The following is a 19,296-nucleotide window of genomic DNA, read 5'->3' as shown; positions in this document are numbered from 1 at the left end:
TCAATATTTTGTGGAAAAATGAATTGGAACCTGGAAGACTCTTGATTGTTAGAGCTGAAATACATAATCTGAATTTCATTTTTGTGAACATTTATGCTCCAAATTTAGGCATTGAGAGAATAAGGCTCTTTTCTAAATTAGAACAGTTTTTAAGACAACAACATGATGGAGATTTTATTGTTTTTGGTGGAGACTGGAACTGCACCTTAGATTTCATAATAGATAGGAATGGGGAAGAACCACATCAAATGTCAGCTACTTGTCTTGCAAGATTGGTAAAGAACTTTCACTTATCAGATGTATGGAGAGAAAACAATCCTTTAGTTAAACAGTACTCTTGGGTGAGTTTTAGTAATGATACACTTTCTGCTGCTCGTTTAGATAGGTTTTACTTATCTCATAATATGAGGAACAGGACTCTGAATTCAACTATTACTCCTGTCCCTTTTTCAGACCACAAACTAATCACAGTTGAATGTAGTCTCATAACAAAAACCTATAAGAGTTCTTATTGGCATTTTAATGTTAAATTGTTGGAAGACACATTCTTTTGTGAAAATTTTAAGAATTTTTGGGAAGTTTGGAAGACTGAGAAAGGAAGATATGACAATATTATTCAGTGGTGGGAGATTGGGAAAGTGTTTATTAAAGAATATTGCCAACAATATTCTTCTCATTCTACTTTGTGTTTAAAGAAAACATTAGAGAGTTTGGAGCAAGAACTTAAGATTATTGAAGGGAACATGATTGAAAATGCTTCTCCTAATTTGAAGGATATGTGGACTGAAAAGAAAAACTGTTTGAATTTAATCCTTGATGAAAAAGTCAAAGGAGAACTTATAAAAAATCGTTTTCTAACAAAAAGAGACATAGATGCTCCTACGTCCTTCTTTTTTAATTTAGAACGGAAAACTAAACATGGGAAAAAGATGTTGTTTTTAAAAGATAAGGATGGACACCTTGTTTCAGACCCGGAAAGGATGCGTAGACTTGCAGTGGACTTTTATACTGAACTATATTCTGCTGATTCCTTAAATGATCAGTGCAGACGTGAACTTTTACAAGATCTTCCTGAGATATCTACAGAAAAAAAACAGCTTTTGGAAGCACAGCTTACTTTTAATGAACTGACTTCAGCAGTAATGGATCTCTCATCAGGGCGAGCACCAGGAATTGATGGACTTCCTGCTGAATTTTATAAACGTTTTTGGACTATTATTGGTCATGATTTTTTTGAAGTTGCTCAGAAATGTATAAGTGAAGGATGTCTATCAAGAAGTTGTCAGCGTGCTGTTTTAACATTGCTTCCAAAGAAGGGAGATTTGACACTACTAAAAAATTGGAGACCTGTAGCTATCTTATGTTCAGAATATAAAATTCTTTCTAAGTGTCTTGCTAAAAGGTTAAATGATGTATTACATGAAATTATTCATACGGATCAATCATATTGTGTAAAGGGCAGATCTATTGCAGATAATTTACATCTGATGCGGGATCTGTATGACTATGCTTTTTACAACAATGTTGATGTTGGGTTTTTGTCAATGGACCAAGAGAAAGCCTTTGACAGAGTTGACCATATTTTTCTTTTTGAGACTCTTAAGGCTTTTGGATTTGGAGAAAATTTAATTTCATGTATAAAATTGCTTTATAATGAGGCAACTTGCTTGATAAAAATAGGTGGCAGTCTCAGTGTCCCCATAAAGGTTCAGAGGGGTATTAGACAAGGTTGCCCTATCTCAGGGCAGCTTTATAGTATTGCTTTTGAGCCATTACTCTGTAAATTAAGAAGAGAATTAATGGGACTGCATATCAGAGAAATAGATTCTTCACAGTTTATTAAAATGTCTGCATATGCGGATGATCTTACAGTTTTAATAAGAGGTAATCAAGATATTAATGTTGTTAAAAAGTGTTTAGAAACTTATGAAAGAGCATCCTCTGCAAAAGTGAATTGGGGCAAAAGTGTGGCAGTATGGTGTGGGCAAGACAATAATGGTCCCATCCTTCCTGGAGAGTTGCAATGGGGAAGAGAAGGTTTTAAATACTTAGGGGTGTTTTTAGGATCTGAAGATTATAGGAAACAGAATTGGGAGGGACTAGTGGAGAAAACATGTGCTCGGTTGTCTCTATGGAAATGGTTGCTCCTTCAGTTATCCTATAGGGGTAGAGTTTTGGTCTGTAATAATCTTATTGCTGCTACTTTATGGCATAAAATGATGATATTAGAACCCCCAGAAGAATTGATAACGGACATTCAGAAAAAACTAGTTGACTTTTTTTGGTCCGGGTGTCACTGGCTAAAAGCACCAGTACTTTATCTGCCCAGGACGGAGGGAGGTCAAGGACTCATTGACATCAGGTCTAGAATCAAAGCTTTCAGACTTCAGACAGCTCAAAGACTCCTGTATGGTGAAGAAGTGAGCTGGCGTGGGGTAGCCCATGGCCTCCTGAGAAGAGCAGGTAAAATGGGTTATGATCGTCAACTGTTCTTAATGGACATTAATAAGCTGGACTTAACTGGTCTGTCATCGTTCTACAAGTCAATGTTGAGAGCGTGGACTCTTTTAAAAGTTTGCAGAGATATAAACGGTGAACAGAGTCAGTGGTTATTGGAAGAACCCTTGATCTTTAACCCAAAAATTGATGTGGATGTTCTAAAATCAACTTCTGTGAGGCATGCTTTATGGTCTGCAAATATTGTAAAGATTGGACACTTACTGACTGAAGATGGATGGATTTCTGCAGAGACTCTGGCTACCAAGCTTGGTATAAGATCAGTTCGAGTTGTGCAGAGGATGTTGAACCATCTATATGAGTGCATGCCGGTGGACTATAGAGACTCTTTATTTTTACACAAAAAAGAAAATGCTGTTTCTTCTTTCCCAGAACTGGATATTACAGCTGCGACTGGCTTGTGGCAAGGAATTGGAGGTGGTATTCTGTCCTTTAAGACACCTCAACTGGGGCGTTTCAGAGACATTGGGAAAAAAGCTCTTTATATGCTGTGTGTAAAAGTTCTTCATCTTCATGCACTTGAAACTGTAAAAGAGTCTAAATGGACAGAATTTTTTGGATCAGACTCTTCCCCGAAAGGTAGCTGGAGGACCATGTACAAGCCCCCCATTGAAAAAAGGTCTGGAGACCTGCAGTGGCGCGTTGTACATGGTATTATAGCTACAAACAGACACAGAGCACATTTTGATCCACTAGCGGGGATAGGGTGCCCTTTCTGTGAACAGCAGGAGACAGTTTTTCACTTGTTTGCTGACTGTAGTAGACTATTACCTCTTTTTGAAATTCTTGGAGGGTGGTGTCAGACTTTGGGAGAAGTTTTTACACTTGAGTTTTATATCTATGGACCTAAATATAAACGTAGCAAGAGAGAGATTTGTCATTTACTCAATTTTATTTTTGGACAAGCAAAGTTAGCTGTTTGGCTCTCTCGTAAAAGTAAAATAGGTGGTATGGGACAAACTGATGTGGTACTGATTTATGAGGGTTTGATGAAGTCAAGGTTAAGAATAGAATTTGAATATTATCGACTGAATGAGAATATTGAAGATTTCAAGTTCAAGTGGGCTATAAATAACTGTATTTGCGATGTTGACTATAATGGCAATTTACAAATCTATGTATAATTATATATGATGATAATGGTTGTAAAAAGGTTTATGGTTGTTTTGTTATTTATTTATTTTTTTTGTTTTCTTGTTGGCTAAATAATTGATTGAAGACTGTTTTTTTTAAATTTTTGTAATAAAAGTTGTTCAAAGGTCTCTCTCTCTCTCTCTCTCTCTCTCTCTCTCTCTCACTCTCTCCCTCTCTCTCTCTCTCTCTCTCTCTCTCCCTCTCTCTCCCTCTCTCTATCTCTCTCTCTCTCTCTCTCTCTCTCTCTCTGCAGAAACCTCCTCACAGTTTTCAGCCCGGTATGAAGTTGGAGGTGGTCGACAAGAGGAATCCTGTTCTGATCCGAGTGGCCACAGTGGTTGATACGGATGAACATCGACTCCGGGTGAGAAACTACCTTTTTTTTAATTTTTATTTTTTTACGGAAATTCAAAAGGAACATACAAATAAACCATGGCAGCAAATGATCACATATATTAACACATCTTTAATTTAAAATAATTATTTTAAAGCTTGGCCTATTTACTTCAATAGGTAACAGTATATATTATCCATTAATCCTTTTTTACAATTACTAGAACACATCACACAAAACACATCCAATGACAACATCTTTCAAATTACATAAATTATTGTCTCACTTAGACACAAACACCACCAAAACTCGATGGATCATGTAAAATACCGCAGTGAATTACGACCAGTAGAGGGTAGGGCTGTCAAAATGGCTGAAAAGCTAGATTCAAATTTCTTTCTTTAATATTAGCACAATTCGATTTATATTATATTTGAATTCTGAAGGCAATACTTATTGTTAGAGGAAAAACGTACTGTATTGTCTCCTATGACAACAAGAGGGCGCACTCGAGCGCAATAAGCAAATATAAACCAAATCAAGCATCACATCTTTTATTGAAATGAAAGGACATTCACTTTTTTAAGTGCATTAACTTTTGAAACGATTGTTCTTAAATAAAGTATAATTTCCTTAATGTGCATGCAAGGAAAATTAGGTTACAATAGTGCATAAAACTGTGTAAGTGCATCAGTAACCTGAGAAAACACACGGCGTAATGTAACGTTACTACATGAACACAAGATAGCAAACCGCCATTCAGAAACACTCCACTTCTACTCACTACTAGGGCTGAACGATTAATCGCACTTTACATGTAATTGCACTTATTTTTTATGCGCAGCTTGTCAGTGATGTACGGCTCTGTAAACTCGGCTCCATCTGAACGCACTGTGAGTCTGAGTCTCTTATAACGTGCATTTGAAAAAACAACACGCGTCGAACATCTTTCCAGAACATGAGAAGCATTTATGAACCTCTTGTCCAACAACAGACAACATTTAATAACATGCTTTTTCTCCAAACTCACTTCATAAGGACAGTTGAGCTCCTCCTTCTGTGAGATGATGAGCTTCTGACACAGAATAAGGCAGTCGTGTGTTTATAAGTCATGTTTAATCAGAGCGTTTCAATCTTCTGTTTATTCAGCTACAGCGATAGGGGTTTCCTGGAATGATGCGCATTACTGTACTTCTGCATATTTATGGTGTTTGCATGAGAGCGCCCTCTGGTGTTCAGATGGAGCAGTATTTACTACCGATCAGCCGCACTCCACTGACAAACTGCGCACAAGATAATCGCAGCCTTTGCCAAATCGCGTGCGGTTTCATTGCGATTAATCGTGCAGCCCTACTCACTACATCTACATATTATTGGTCAAAAACACCAGATGCTCCTCTTGATCTGAGCGAGTGCTGAGCGCTCCTGTTGACAGTGTTTCCAGCTGATGAACACACACTCACACACACACTCAGCTCTGACCGATGTGGAAATGGTCAATTATGTCATTGGTTTTCGTCAGCAGGCCTTTTCCCGCCATTTTCAAGTGAACAGCGCAGCGCTGTAGACTGGATTAGCTCAGAGAAACACCGCGGCAGTGACGCGCCTCTTGACTCGCCAAAAATTCGAATGCACGTTTTTTATTTTTTTTTTATTCAATGAATATTCGAAATTCTAATTTTCACTTGACAGCCCTAGAAGAGTGTCATTCTGGTTTTGTAAAGAAATTGTACAAAATAAATAATTGTGTAATTCTACCTGTTGTTCATGTTTTAAGGTCATCGTTTTATGAGCGACACCTTCAGGTGTTCAGTGACTGATTTCAGATCATTATTTTCATCATTACACTGACACAGGTTCTGCTCTGGCGTCGGCTCGGCAGCTGACGGGTCACACATGGTGCATTAAACGTCACAGTGTTGAGCTTTTTCACAGATCGTGTCCTTCATAGGGACTGAATATGATCCGCTTCCCTGTCGAGTCTTTACTCATCAGTTTCACAGCGTTATCTTGCTTGTGTTGCATCTTTATCAGTCCAGTGTCACACTGTAATTGTGAGATGCAGTGATAGCGTGCGATCCCATGATAGCTCCCGATCTCTCCGCCGTCTGTTCGGGAGTTCAGGAGCAATCAGGAGCACTCATCCCAGCGTCTTCTCTCCTGTGAAGCTTTGCTCCACATAGAAACATGATCTGCCAGTCCTCCGGCGCACCGATGGAGCTGAAAATGCTCTTCATGCACATGAATGCATGTAATATGAGGCAGATTTCTCCAGTTTTCAGTCTTCTCTGCTATCAGAGGCGGTGATAAATGTTTCAGCACATCACGATTCATGACAGCACTGGATTTGATTCACAATACTGAAAAGTGACTCAACTGGTGATGCATGTATATTGTATTTTTTGGAAAGCTATTTTTCACTCCACCGCAAATGCTTCAAATTTAAAACAAAGGTAAATTATGGAGTCATTCATTATAAACATGCCAGCCCTGACCACTGGTGTGTGGGAAATACACTGTACAAATACACTTACGTAACTCTCTTATTCGGCACAAATCCAGATATGTACGTTTTGCACGCTTGACGTTAATATATTTTGCATTTAAAAAGACATGATTTATACTCTGGAAAATATGGTAATTTATTGGTAAACTAGCACAACTGCAGTGTTTTTCTAAATGTTCAGAGCAAGACTCTAGCAAGGCCGAGAACAATCCAGCACTGTTTACTCCGGGTGAGCAAAGCCACTTGAAGTCGTTCATTTTTAATGAGAGTTGACTTTGAGAGTTGGTTTGAGGCAACGTGAGCGAGCGAGCGATGCGACGGAGATGAGTAGAAATAGCTTTCAGCAACCGAACAGCCCTTCTTCACAGAATCTGCATAAAGCCAAGAGAAAGGCGAGAAAGGAGAAAATTATGTATGCAGTCAATTATTATATTATATTTAAATTAGCCGTTATTTATGTAGTAGTTAAGCATGAACACACCAGAAATTGTCTTTAGTGTTGCTGTATTAGTGGAAAAATCTGCTGAATAAACTTGAACATCGCTTAATAAGTGCTATGCAAATCAATAATTAATGTGGATATACTTTTAACTTCAGAACAGGGGGGTTAAACTGTCTTTATTACACTTTTTTTATATTACATGCATCAATTTATTACTCAAAACTCAAAAACCAACACTAATTAAACATAATGATTCTTATTGTTTAGTTATAATAAGTTATATAAGTTAAAATCATAATATATGGTAAATCACAGAAATTTAACATTATGTAAATCACTTACTACACACAATTGTAAATAATGGCTAGAAGGGGTGACGCTTTAATTCGATGGTCCACTTCAGACATTCTACACACTATAAACAACTACATGTCAACTGACTCTCATTAGAGTATTAGACTGTCTGCTTAATATCTGCTAACACTTTATACTGACATTATACTGACTATATGTAACTTTGCAACTTCATGTCAGCTTATTCTAACCCGAACACAGTCTACTAATACTCTAATGTTACTTATAGTTAGTAGAATGTCTAAAGTGGACCATGTATAGACATTTACTATACATTCAGTTAACCATTAATTATTGGCTTATTTCTGCATATTTATCCTTCAAATGTTTGATTGTAATTAAAATATGTTAATTTTAAAAAATACAGAAACAACTTATTTAAAAAAGTAAAGGTCAATAAAGCTTTACTGTTGTAACAAATAAATGATATTTTATTATATGATATGATTAATATCATATTTTTAGATATAATGGTTTCATTATAAATATGGTGATTATCTATATTTAAAGATAATCTATAAGATATAAATAACTTAATATATGATATTTCCCATCTGAATCTGATCATGTCATGTCAACAGATGGAAGCTGTTTATTATCATGTTAATTATTGTGCCTTTCACAAGAAATACCGTACTTTTACATAATCTCCACTTATTGAAAAACTATTGCTTTAACCCTTTAGAACCTGAAGCTAAAATAGGTGTTTTTCACATATTTAGATTTTTTTACTGTAAAATTCTAAAACAATCTTAATGTGCAAGGTGTCATCTTTTTCAGATTAGCTTTCAACAAATTACAGTTATTGACCATTACTGAGTTTGTAAATAGAATTTAAATGAAAAAAAAAAAAAAAAAAAACGAGAATTAATTTACTGATTTTTATTTAGAAAAAACAGAAAAATCACGAACGAAAGGAACTAACACTTTAAAGTTGAAAAATGAACTATGATGCATATATACAAGTCTTTTTTGTGATATTGGGTTGCACAGTTTTCATTTAGGACACTTTTTTTCATACACGCACACACATAAATGCATGCATTCATAGGCACACCACATGCTAAGATATGTGAAAGAGTAACGCCATCCGCCTCCCAGGTTTCATTAAAAATCATCCCAATCCCCTCTTCTGCTGTCTAACACTACTTTCACCATGTATTTGTTTGTTTCTTTTATTATTTTATGCAATCCAAAACACTCTAACCTGCCGTGCTCGTATCTCTCTGTTCAAATCCTTTCTTCCTGCTCTGCCTGAAATCTGCTGTCATTTGCTTACGGAAATTACCATAATGAGCTGTATATTGCTGCAAAGTGCATGTTGTCTACTGTCAGGGGCATTTGAATGGTTTTGATAGGGCAAATGGTTGAAGAGTTACAGTAAAATGAATACAGCTTGCTGGTGTGTGTCGGCGACGACACAGCCGGTTTAAAAGGGTTAATTACCTTGAGCAAAACTGAAAATCATTAACAAGAACTTTGTTTCGAAATATGGTCATTAATTGTATTGATTCTCATTTTCTACATAAATATAAAGTTTAAAAATAAAACAATAAATATTAGATAAAATTAGTGCAGAATCAACTTTGCGTTGCTGTCGGCGATCGACTCATGGATCAGACAAATTTCCACGTGCATCAAAACTGCTGCGCTGAATATGTGTGCATCTACTGGTTTAAAAGAAAAGAGAAAAACACGCCTTTATCCCATTTCTTAACATTAAGATTACTTTTATCATGTACACTGCATATAAACAGCATGTTCTGCATATGTATGGGTCAGCACATATGAAAGCATGTGACAGACAGGGGTATCCTGGAAAAAGTGACACAATAGAGGATGCTTGTTTGTATTTGCACTGCACAAGCCGGCAGTGTGAGAGCACAGTGAGCGCTGCCGCTTGCTCTCGGCGTTCTGCGTACCTCTGCTTAACACTGAGCCACAGCATGACCCTCAAAATAAAGGGTTACCCACTTCTCTTCAGTTGTATAGGTTTCATGATTTCACTTAATTAGACGTTTTATGTAACCATAAAGCGCAGTCCAGAAAAATGAACACTGTATTTGGGAAAAAATAAAATGGATTTCATAGGGCACTAATAATATACCGTAACCATTTGAGTGTAATTGCAATTGTTGGTTTCAAGGTGGCAGCAGAATCCACACACACACACACACACACGTCACTGACACTGACTGAGAGAAATAACAGATGTTACTGTCTGTCTCACACTCTTCTCTGACTCTCGCACCCATCATTCGTAATCCTCCACAGACGTTCACCCATCAGTCTTTCTCTTATACACACAATCAGTCCTGGGTTCACACGTGTCTGTCATGTTCATGTGTTCAAGCCGTATCGAGCATGACCTCCTCCAGTCCTGCTCTCTCTCATGGCCTGTGTTCGCTGACATTCACCGGAGCTCTGGATGGGTTTGGTGGATTCCCACTGCGTTTTAAAATACCCCATCAATATTTCCTGAAGCAGCTGTAATTGACTTTTACGTCCGAGTCTTTGATGGTTTTCTGCGACACCCTCGACTCTCCCACATCACAGAGACAAGAGGATTTGATGTTTTGTCATGTCCAAATCAAACCCCACACTGTGTATCTGTGCATCCTTAAATAGTTAATTTAATTGTAAATGAAAATGTATGTATAAAACTAAAAGATCTAAAATCCTAAATACCCCGAATTTCGAATTTCATTTCAGTAATGTTAGTAAAACTTTAATACATTCACTCATCCATGAGCATGATTCCCATCGGATTGCTTTCCATCGGCTGTGGAGGTGAAGACAACAACTCCCATGATTCCACACTCATTCACGGCATCATCACGTCATCAAGCGGCGCCTGTGTTATTGTTCTGAATAAGCGACCTCTAGCGTCAAAACTTACACACTGTGCCTTTAATTTAAGTACTAAAATTACTTAAACTGCATACTAAACCTTAAAATCCCCCTGTAGTCAAAAGCTGTACCCCTTAAAACTCATCTTTGATCACCAAAATGACATATTTAAACGTTTTTTCCTTGAAAAAAAGTCTTCATGCCTTAAAATATCTTGACTGTAACTCGACACCCTCGCCTCATTTAGAACGCGCGGTTCTATGAATATGCAAATGAGCCCCGCCTCCACTCACTCACTCAGCTCAGAGATCCACTGGTTGACGATCACACGTTGATCTGATTGGTTACAAGGTAGTTTGTGACGTCAGAAACACCAGCGATTTCAAAGCGTGTTTTTGAGACTGTCTTTGGTTCACTGCAGTTTTAAGGAGAAAATACTCAGCAATGGAGTCGACTTATGAATTTACACATGGTTTGTCTTAAAGCATATTAAAAACACCACATAGACACATAAACTACATTAAAAGCTGGATTTTCACCACAGGGGGACTTTTAGAACAAAAACTAAAACAAGTACTGAAACTTTAACTAAACCTAAAACAGAAAATATAAAAAAATAAAATCTAATTCAAAATATTAACAAGAAGTATCTCGATGATACTACAATGAAACTGGTGTGAACAAAGCCCGAGGGAAGCGAGATGTGGTTAGAGATATTGATATGTTCAAATTGATTTAGTCACGGATGGAGGTGTGGAAATACACGCATGCAAACTGGAAGGAGATTAAACAACAGCGCGGCCGATGAGAAGGATGCGAATGAAACATTTCTTTATCTCAAGCTGTCATGCAGTGAATTAAAATAGCCAGTCTGGTCTGGATGTCCACATAGTGACACCAGTGCTGTGAACACCACTGAAAACACTCCTCGCCTCTGTCGTCCGTTCCCGATTCCCCAGGAACCGGTTTGATCCGAGTCCTGGAGACAGGCTGTCCTTTAAGCGCTGCTCTTTTCTTCTCATTGTCTTGATCGCAGCAGCTCTTTTTAAAGAGTTGTGAGCATCTAAAATTCGATGTGACCGGATCCCCCTGCCAGCAGTCTGCTCTCTGCCAGCGCTTCTGATTCCAGCTCGAACGTCAGCGTCTCTGGAGATCTGCTTTGCCATATGAAGATAATCTTCACAAGGGACATTGAAATGCTACTAGCCAAGCTGTGCCTGCTTTCATCTGACGCGCCTCGGGGTGTTTTGTACCTTATATAAGAGTAGGATCTCTATTTATCAGCACACATCCAGCACACATTTGTAGTGACTTTCAGGCAATGTCATCAGAGAGAGACAGCGTGACCCTGCAGGATGATCCCTCCTGGAGTCGCCTGGACTCAAGTGCATTTATTAATTATGTCGATCAAACCCGTTACAGTAATAGCTCACAGCCTTAACCACTATACCACAGCACCCATGCTTTCCATCAGACGCCACACTTCTCTCAAACCTCGGGCACTTTATGGGAGTTTAACCACCACTGCACTACAGAAACTGTCAAAGTTTTCATTTTCAGTGTTTTTCCTCTAAGAATTTTATAAGCGTTCAAAACGTCCAGTTTGCAAAAACATTCTGACAATGAAAATCCTTTTTGCAGTTACTTTGATAGTTTCTGTCGTAAAAAGTGTTTTAAAAACAAGTTTTCTCAGTTATGTGAACATTAAGGGAACATTTTGTTTTGCAAATATTATGGGGACGTTTATTTGTGTATGTTCTCTGAACGTTCTGAAAAAATTAGACAATCGTCCAATTAAAACATTTCGGGGGAGAAAACTTTGTATAATCAATGTATAAATAATGTGTTTGTGCTAATGTTTTGAGAGCATTATGAAAGACCAGATAACTTTGAACAAACGTTCTATTAGCTTTACTGGAAGAATGTTCCTTTGTAACTTTGAGAGAACCTTAAGAGAACGTTTCCTGTTAGCTGGATTTGTCTTAAATTTAACTAAAAACTAAATTTAGTGAGGTTTACTAAGACAAGAAAGAAAAAACTTTAACATAAACATTAAACTTTAAACATTTTAATATATTTCCTGAAAACATGTTTTTTTTCTTTTTTTTTTTTTTTTTCTAGGATGTTTAGATATTTTTGCTGGAAAGCAAGACAAAATACAAATTAAGACATATTATTGTTATTATTATTTGCATTGTAAAAGCCCTATCAGACTGACCTGCATTGCTCTCTTTCAGATCCATTTTGATGGCTGGACAGATGAGTACGATTACTGGACCGATGCAGATAGCCCAGATATTCATCCTGCCGGCTGGTGCGCCAAAACTGGACATCCACTGCAGCCGCCAATCAGTGAGTACATGTTACACACAACCACTGGCCTTCCCATGACACACGCTAAGCATCAATACTATGAGGCCTTCGAAGACACGTATTCTTACAGATAAGAGTGTGTCCTGAACAGACGTGATGCGATAAGATTCCAGCGATGAGCAATTCCAAATTTCAGAATCAATCAAAATCACAGCCAATTAGGAGAGCGTGTGGGCGGAGTCTCTCTGCAAGAGCACTGCACTCACAATCAAATCAATCAAAAATCACGGCCAATCAGGAGAGCGTGTGGGCGGAGTCTCTCTGCAAGAGCACTGCACTCACAGCAAAATCAGTCAAAAATCACAGCCAATCAGGAGAGAGTGTGGGCGGAGTCTCTCTGCAAGAGCACTGCACTCACAACCAAATCAATCAAAATCACAGCCAATCAGGAGAGCGTGTGGGCGGAGTCTCTCTGCAAGAGCACTGCACTCACAACCAAATCAATCCAAAATCACAGCCAATCAGGAGAGCGTGTGGGCGGAGTCTCTCTGCAAGAGCACTGCACTCACAACCAAATCAATCAAAATCACAGCCAATCAGGAGAGAGTGTGGGCGGAGTCTCTCTGCAAGAGCACTGCACTCACAACCAAATCAATCAAAAATCACAGCCAAAATGACATACTGTGTAATGAGTGACTGATACAATCTTTGTCACTGAATACACTTGTTTGTTCACAGTTTGAATGTTCTTGTTTCCTTTCATTTATTTCAAATATTAAATTCAATTCACATATATTTGTACTTTTCACTATACAAATTGCTTCAAAGCAGCTTTACAGAAAATACATGTCTACATTACAATTTAGAATGTGAATTATCTATTGTCACTTTCAGTATGGCTATGAAGGTCATGCAAAATATAAACTCACATTCAATTCTTTTAACATTAAATAAAGCACTTAATCAGTATCTGAGATTATCATTGTATGTTGTTGTTCAAGCCGTGACGTCGCAGAAATAGAAACCATTTCTAAAATAGAGTCATCGCCTATCGCTGTCGCGGCTGGTGAGGACAAAAACTCTGATTAACATGGAAAAGACGCCTTTCATCACATGTCGGTGTGTCACATCACGTCAGTTCAGGCAAAGTGAAGGAAATGCTGAACTGTCACAACTAACTGGTGGTTGTAGATACAGGCACATGACCATGAAAATGAATGTCAAAGTCTTTAATAGATGATCCAAAAGGCAAATACAGATCAAGGCAGGAATACTGTAATAACATGTATACATAGACAACACTGACAACTGAAACAGAGCAACTTAAATACACTGGCAAACAAGACGGATTAATTACACACACCTGAATGACGAATGACATCAGTAACCATAGTAACAAATGAGGTATTCGTGAACCGTGAGACGATCACAGGCTAAGTATATATTTAATTCAATACTGCAAATATCAATAAAATACTTAAAATGGACAATGTATTAGTGTTTATATACTGTGTTATGTCTTATTAACATCTGAATTCATTGTGCCTCTCATTCGCAATGCGCTATTTGTGTGAAGTATGAAGATGGCGCCTAATTAACGTGTTCCCAATGGGTCTCTTACGAGCTTCAGTTTCCTTTAGGATGCTCTTCCTTCAATATTTATCCTTCCAACAACAAAAGACACTGACTAAGATTAGATTATTTGCATTGTATGGATAATGCAGTGCAAATGTCTGGCTATTTTACATAGATGTGTTTTAGATCAGGTTTTTTTTTTATAGTACTGACTATTTTTTAGCAAGGGATTCAGACAAAACTATAAGTGTTCAGTTAATAGCCACTTTTAACAGTGCCCTGAATCATATCTGTAAACTGACTGATCGCCTCAGACCCTCTACATGACAGACGCTCTCCTTGTTTAATGGAAAATTGTAGCCTAGAGAGATCGAGAAGTAATTATGTGGATATAAAGAGGGATGGAGGTCTCTTGCTTCCTCTCTTGTCAATATCTTCTATTAGCTCCAGAGGATGATGGGAAAATGCTGTTGAACAATAAGCTTTTCGTCAGTCAGTCTGGCTGATAATCGTCTTCTCGTTCTCGTTCCCTTCCTCTGTGTCCATGGAAACGGATCGGAGGAATGTTTAGAAATCAGAAACTGGCATCAGGATGTGACCGACTTGCTGAGAGAGAGAGAGAGAGAGAGAGAGAGAGAGAGAGAGAGAGAGAAAAAGAGTGTGAGAGAAGAGAGAAAAACCAGTGAAAGACAACATATCCATATGAGTCAATATATCAGTTTGTGTATACTATGTCTGAGTCTATATATTCTTTAAATATGTATCTATATCTTTAGAGTCTTTATGCTTTCTACATAAATGTATGTACTGTATTAATACTTTAAATGATTTTTAGCTCATGGTTTTATCTCAACTTTTGATTAAATCTTATTAGGGTCAAAATATTTGGTCACTACAGAAATGATGCCATTATAATGCATACAAATGTAAAGAAATAATTTCACACAATAAATATTGTAATAGTTTATATTCTTTGTTGAGATTGGTTTTTTTTTATGATGGAATTTTATACTTTTTTTGTAGATTGAAAGTCTTTGTCTGGGGCAAGGGTAAAATAATTAAATCTAAAGTAATAAAAGATGACCTTCATATAACAAAAAAATAAAAATAAATAAATAAATTAACTCATGGGACATAAAAGTGCCCAAAGTTGAAGAAACACCCATATACTGTATGCATATTTCATTTGATTTTATTAGGGGTTCAAGTGTGTAGCGCTGAAACCTGTTGTAATTTTCAAAAATTTCCTAGGATCAGCATTTTCACCTAAAAGTGATCAGGCAGACCAAACCGTAAGTCATATAGACTTGAAACTTTGCGGGCTGGTAGTTCTTACACTGTCTACAGCGTCACCGAGACTCGCCCGGATCGGCCTGACGGGGGCGCTGCAGTGCTCAAAAGTGTGAAATTGCTAATCGTCAGGCATAGGCTCAAGTGTCTTATATCGTTGGAATCCTTAGCTCAGATTCGATTGTCGAAATGTTCGGGTATTTTGGATTTTTTTTAAAACCTACTTTTGCAAACTAGTCCTAAGTTTTTGTCCTGATCAAAACCAAACCAGTGCAGCAAGATTCTCTGGAGTCTGATTGAGAAATATTATCCAAAAAATATATTACTATTCAATGGGGCCGCCAAAATGTTCGAAGTGGGAGGAGCCACTTTTACTAAAATGGCTGTAACTCATGAACGGAATGAGATATTTTACGCAGCAACTGGCCACTTGGTGGCGCTATAACATGGAAAAAACATAAAACCGACACTGGTCTCACGGTTCGGTTCGATTACGATTATCATGTCATCGATTCAGTTCAATTTGATATCACGATGCATCACACGATGACCCGCATCCTCAATTTTAAATTTTACTTCAAAAGTGATGCGTGCGCGCGTGTGTGTGCGTGTGCTCGCCTGTTCGGGAAGTCACAGTGACATTCCAGTTTAAGTTTCAAGGGAGTAAAGCTTGTTTATGCCATTAAGAAAAGGAAAATCTGTCAAATAAATTTTGTTTTAAAGAAATGTTCATTTAAAAGCCGCGCTCATTAATCAGTGTATTATGTTACCATTAAAGATGCGTGCATCAACCGTCGCCGAATCCGCTGATGAAGGTGACGATCATCCATTTATAATCACGCGTAACACAGAATAATTGTAATTTGACCATCGGGTGTGGATACTTAAATCAGAGAGAGTTATTGGGGCGGGTGGATGATTGTTTTTGGCTGTGGATTCAGGTGACGTTGGAGCTCACCCACTCAGACAGGCGTTAACAGCTCGGGGTGAAAACGGCTAATGTGGTTTATCAAGTTAGTGGTATTACCTCCTGCATATTCTATTTGAGCGTGACATGAGCGCACACAGCGCGTGTCTTCTGCAGGTCGTGCTTACCAGGTTGTTCATCAAAGCCGAAATGTGCCCAGATGTAGGCTTTTAAAGTAGTTGGAGCATTTTTAATTTTCTCGCACTCAGGTCTCACCTCCCTCTCAACGCGACAAAGCACGTACGCGACAAATGACGTCAGAAAAGTGTCAGTACATTATAATCGGTTATGGTCTATTACTGAACCGATACCGAATCGTCTTCGTCTGCATCGCGATGCATCGTAGAAACGATTAATTTCGACAGCCCTAATAACTACACAACCCTGAGTCTGATTGACTTTTGCTTGCGGTGTCTTAAGGTGCCAAGACTGACTTTGAGGACGTTCACGTATCTTCTAAAACCGTGGCCGGCTGCACCCACGACATTCGTACCACATGGTAGAACTCCTTATTTTGAGTTTTTGGCTCAACCTTGATAAAACCCCTGCGGCCCCCCTCGGGACTCTCTAGGTCAATAATTGTCAAAAAAATTATAATAACTTTGGCCTTTGGATAGCTATAGCTGGGGCATTTAGAAAGTAGGCTTGCAAACTTTTTTGGGGATCGGCCCATAGTTGGGGCTATAACTGTTAAAAAGCTTTTCCTCTGTAAATTGCCTGTATTGGCTGTAAATTGTCTATTCCATCAATGATCTGGGTGGATACAGGCTAGTTAAAGACAACATAATACCTTTTTATGCTTGTGCTTAAAGGCCTTAAAACACCTGAACCCTGATAATTGCTGCTGAAAATGATGAAGACAACAAATGAATCAAGTAAATATGAAAATTCTAATAGCAAATAGGTTTAAACAAAAATAAAATCTGTCTTAATCTAGAAAAGAAAGAATTATCTTTCTTCTTTCTTATCTAATAAGAAAGAAGGACCCAAAATAAATAAGATACTTGCAGGATGAAAGGAGAGATAGAGGAGAAGAAGCAGAAGTGAAGAACAAAATAAGAGCAAAGACTGTATATGCAGGAAACTTACATCCAACTAAACTTGTGGTTTGGTCTGATAAGAAAAGGTCAAACAGACTTATCCATTATTTCATAGTTGGTGTAACGGCTAGGTCGGCGTGACCGGTCAAATGCTACGGTAGCAAAGATAGACGAGGTGTGGTTTTGAACCCTTTAAGACCTTTAAGAGAATATCGCAGATCTTGTATTATCTCATGTCTGCAGAGATGGAAACAGACATATTTTGATACAAAGGTACATCACGTAATCAATTCTGATGGGATCTTACAGCACAGAAGAGGCACTAAAGACCTTAACATTTGGAAATAATCAAACATTTCAGAGCCAATAGTAGAAAATATATAAACTATTGGTAACACTTTACAATAAGGATCATTAGTTAATGTATTAACTAATATGAACTAATAATGAGCAATACATTTGTTACAGTATTTATTAATCTTTGTTAATGTTAGTGGTAACACTTTACAATAAGGTTCCTTTATTAAACATTAGTAAATGTATTAACTAACATGAACTAACAATGAGCAATACATTTACTACTGTTTTTGTTAATCTTTGTTAATGTTAGTTAATCAAAATAAAGCTGTTCATTGTTTGTTCATGTTAGTTCACAGTGCATTACCTAATGTTAACAAGATTTTAATAAAGTATTAGTAAATGTTGAAATTAACATTAACAAAGATGAACAAATGCTGTATAAGTGCAGTTCATTATTATGTTAACTAATGAACCTTATTGTAAAGTGTTACCAGGTTAGTTAATAAAAATACAGATGTTCATAGTTTGTTCATGTTTGTTCACAGTGGATTAACTAATGTTAACAAATACAACCTTTGATTTTAATAACGTATTAGTAAATGTTGAAATTAATATTAGCTAAGATTAATAAATGCTGAACAAGTATTGTTCATTCTTAGCTCATGTTAACTAAGGTAGTTAACTAATGAACCGTATTACCAAATTATTAAATAAATCAATAACATGTAAAAGAATAATAATGCAAAATAAAGAATATAACGATTAATAATGATGTTAAAATGAATACATAGCTATCAATGACTAGAGTTCATAAAGAAGAGATTAATAAGATTCAAATCAGAAATAAATAAAATACATTAATCAAAAGAATAAATAGAATTTTGCATACACCGCTCCCTTTGAAAGAGGAACTTTAACTTTAACTTCATGGTGTTGGTGCTGTGGGAACCCAATGCCCACTGCACCATACTGAACAAATGCCTGCTAACTTTTAATTACTTAACCAGCATTAGTGACCTAGGGCAGAGCGAAGGAGATCTCAACTGCCCGCTCTTACTTGAGGAAGAATAGCGAAAAGTGCTTTCGGGAAATCTGGCGTGAGAGTACCGAGACTGAAGGGGCCAGAGGGAAAGAAGGGCCCTTTTACCAAAGGCCTTTCACCACTGAACCCCTAGGGAAGCGCTCTACCTGACAATCAGGTCTCTTGAGCCGATGCAGTCCCAGACAACAACAGTGTCGGCCCAGATCCGGGCCACATATGGTACATGTGGATTATACAAGCACCAGATGTGGACCGGATCTGGGCCGACACTATGTTGCTGTCTGGGGTCCCGTCAGGCTATTACCTCAGATATACACCGGAGGGGCTTCTGAGAGAGAGGGGTTACTCTCTACCATGTAGCCCATATCAGCTGATAGTTGCCCACCCCTACAGTTCCAGCAATGAACCCCAAAGTTCAACCTCCATAACTATTTTATCGGAGTGGGCGACAGAAAGGAAACTGGGACGCTACTAGAGATCATGCCCATTCCTTCCAGCCCATTCCCCTGCCTTATCATAAGGGAAGTGCAATAATAAGGTTTCCAACTCCATGGGCCCTATTTTAACGATCTGAAACGCAAGTATCAAACGCGAAACGCAAGTAACTTTGTGGGCGGATCTCGGGCGCTGTT

At 37.8% G+C, this 19,296-nt stretch overlaps 1 protein-coding gene across 1 annotated transcript in view; it reads left to right on the top strand.

Moving 5' to 3' along the window:
* l3mbtl3 (L3MBTL histone methyl-lysine binding protein 3) overlaps nucleotides 1–19,296 on the top strand; it is a 77,599-nt gene that overhangs the window by 34,858 nt on the left and 23,445 nt on the right. The window contains exons 12-14 of the mRNA XM_084091963.1: nucleotides 2,330–3,161; nucleotides 3,767–4,015; nucleotides 12,375–12,489. Of these exons, the coding sequence (XP_083948089.1) occupies nucleotides 2,330–3,161; nucleotides 3,767–4,015; nucleotides 12,375–12,489 (1,196 nt within the window). The remainder of the gene's footprint in view (nucleotides 1–2,329; nucleotides 3,162–3,766; nucleotides 4,016–12,374; nucleotides 12,490–19,296) is intronic.

Source organism: Abramis brama, assembly GCF_963993115.1.
Source record: "Abramis brama genome assembly, chromosome: 18".
Lineage (NCBI taxonomy): Eukaryota > Metazoa > Chordata > Actinopteri > Cypriniformes > Leuciscidae > Abramis > Abramis brama.
The sequence above is the reverse complement of the archived record's forward strand: the minus strand, read 5'-3'. Positions and strand labels throughout refer to the sequence as shown.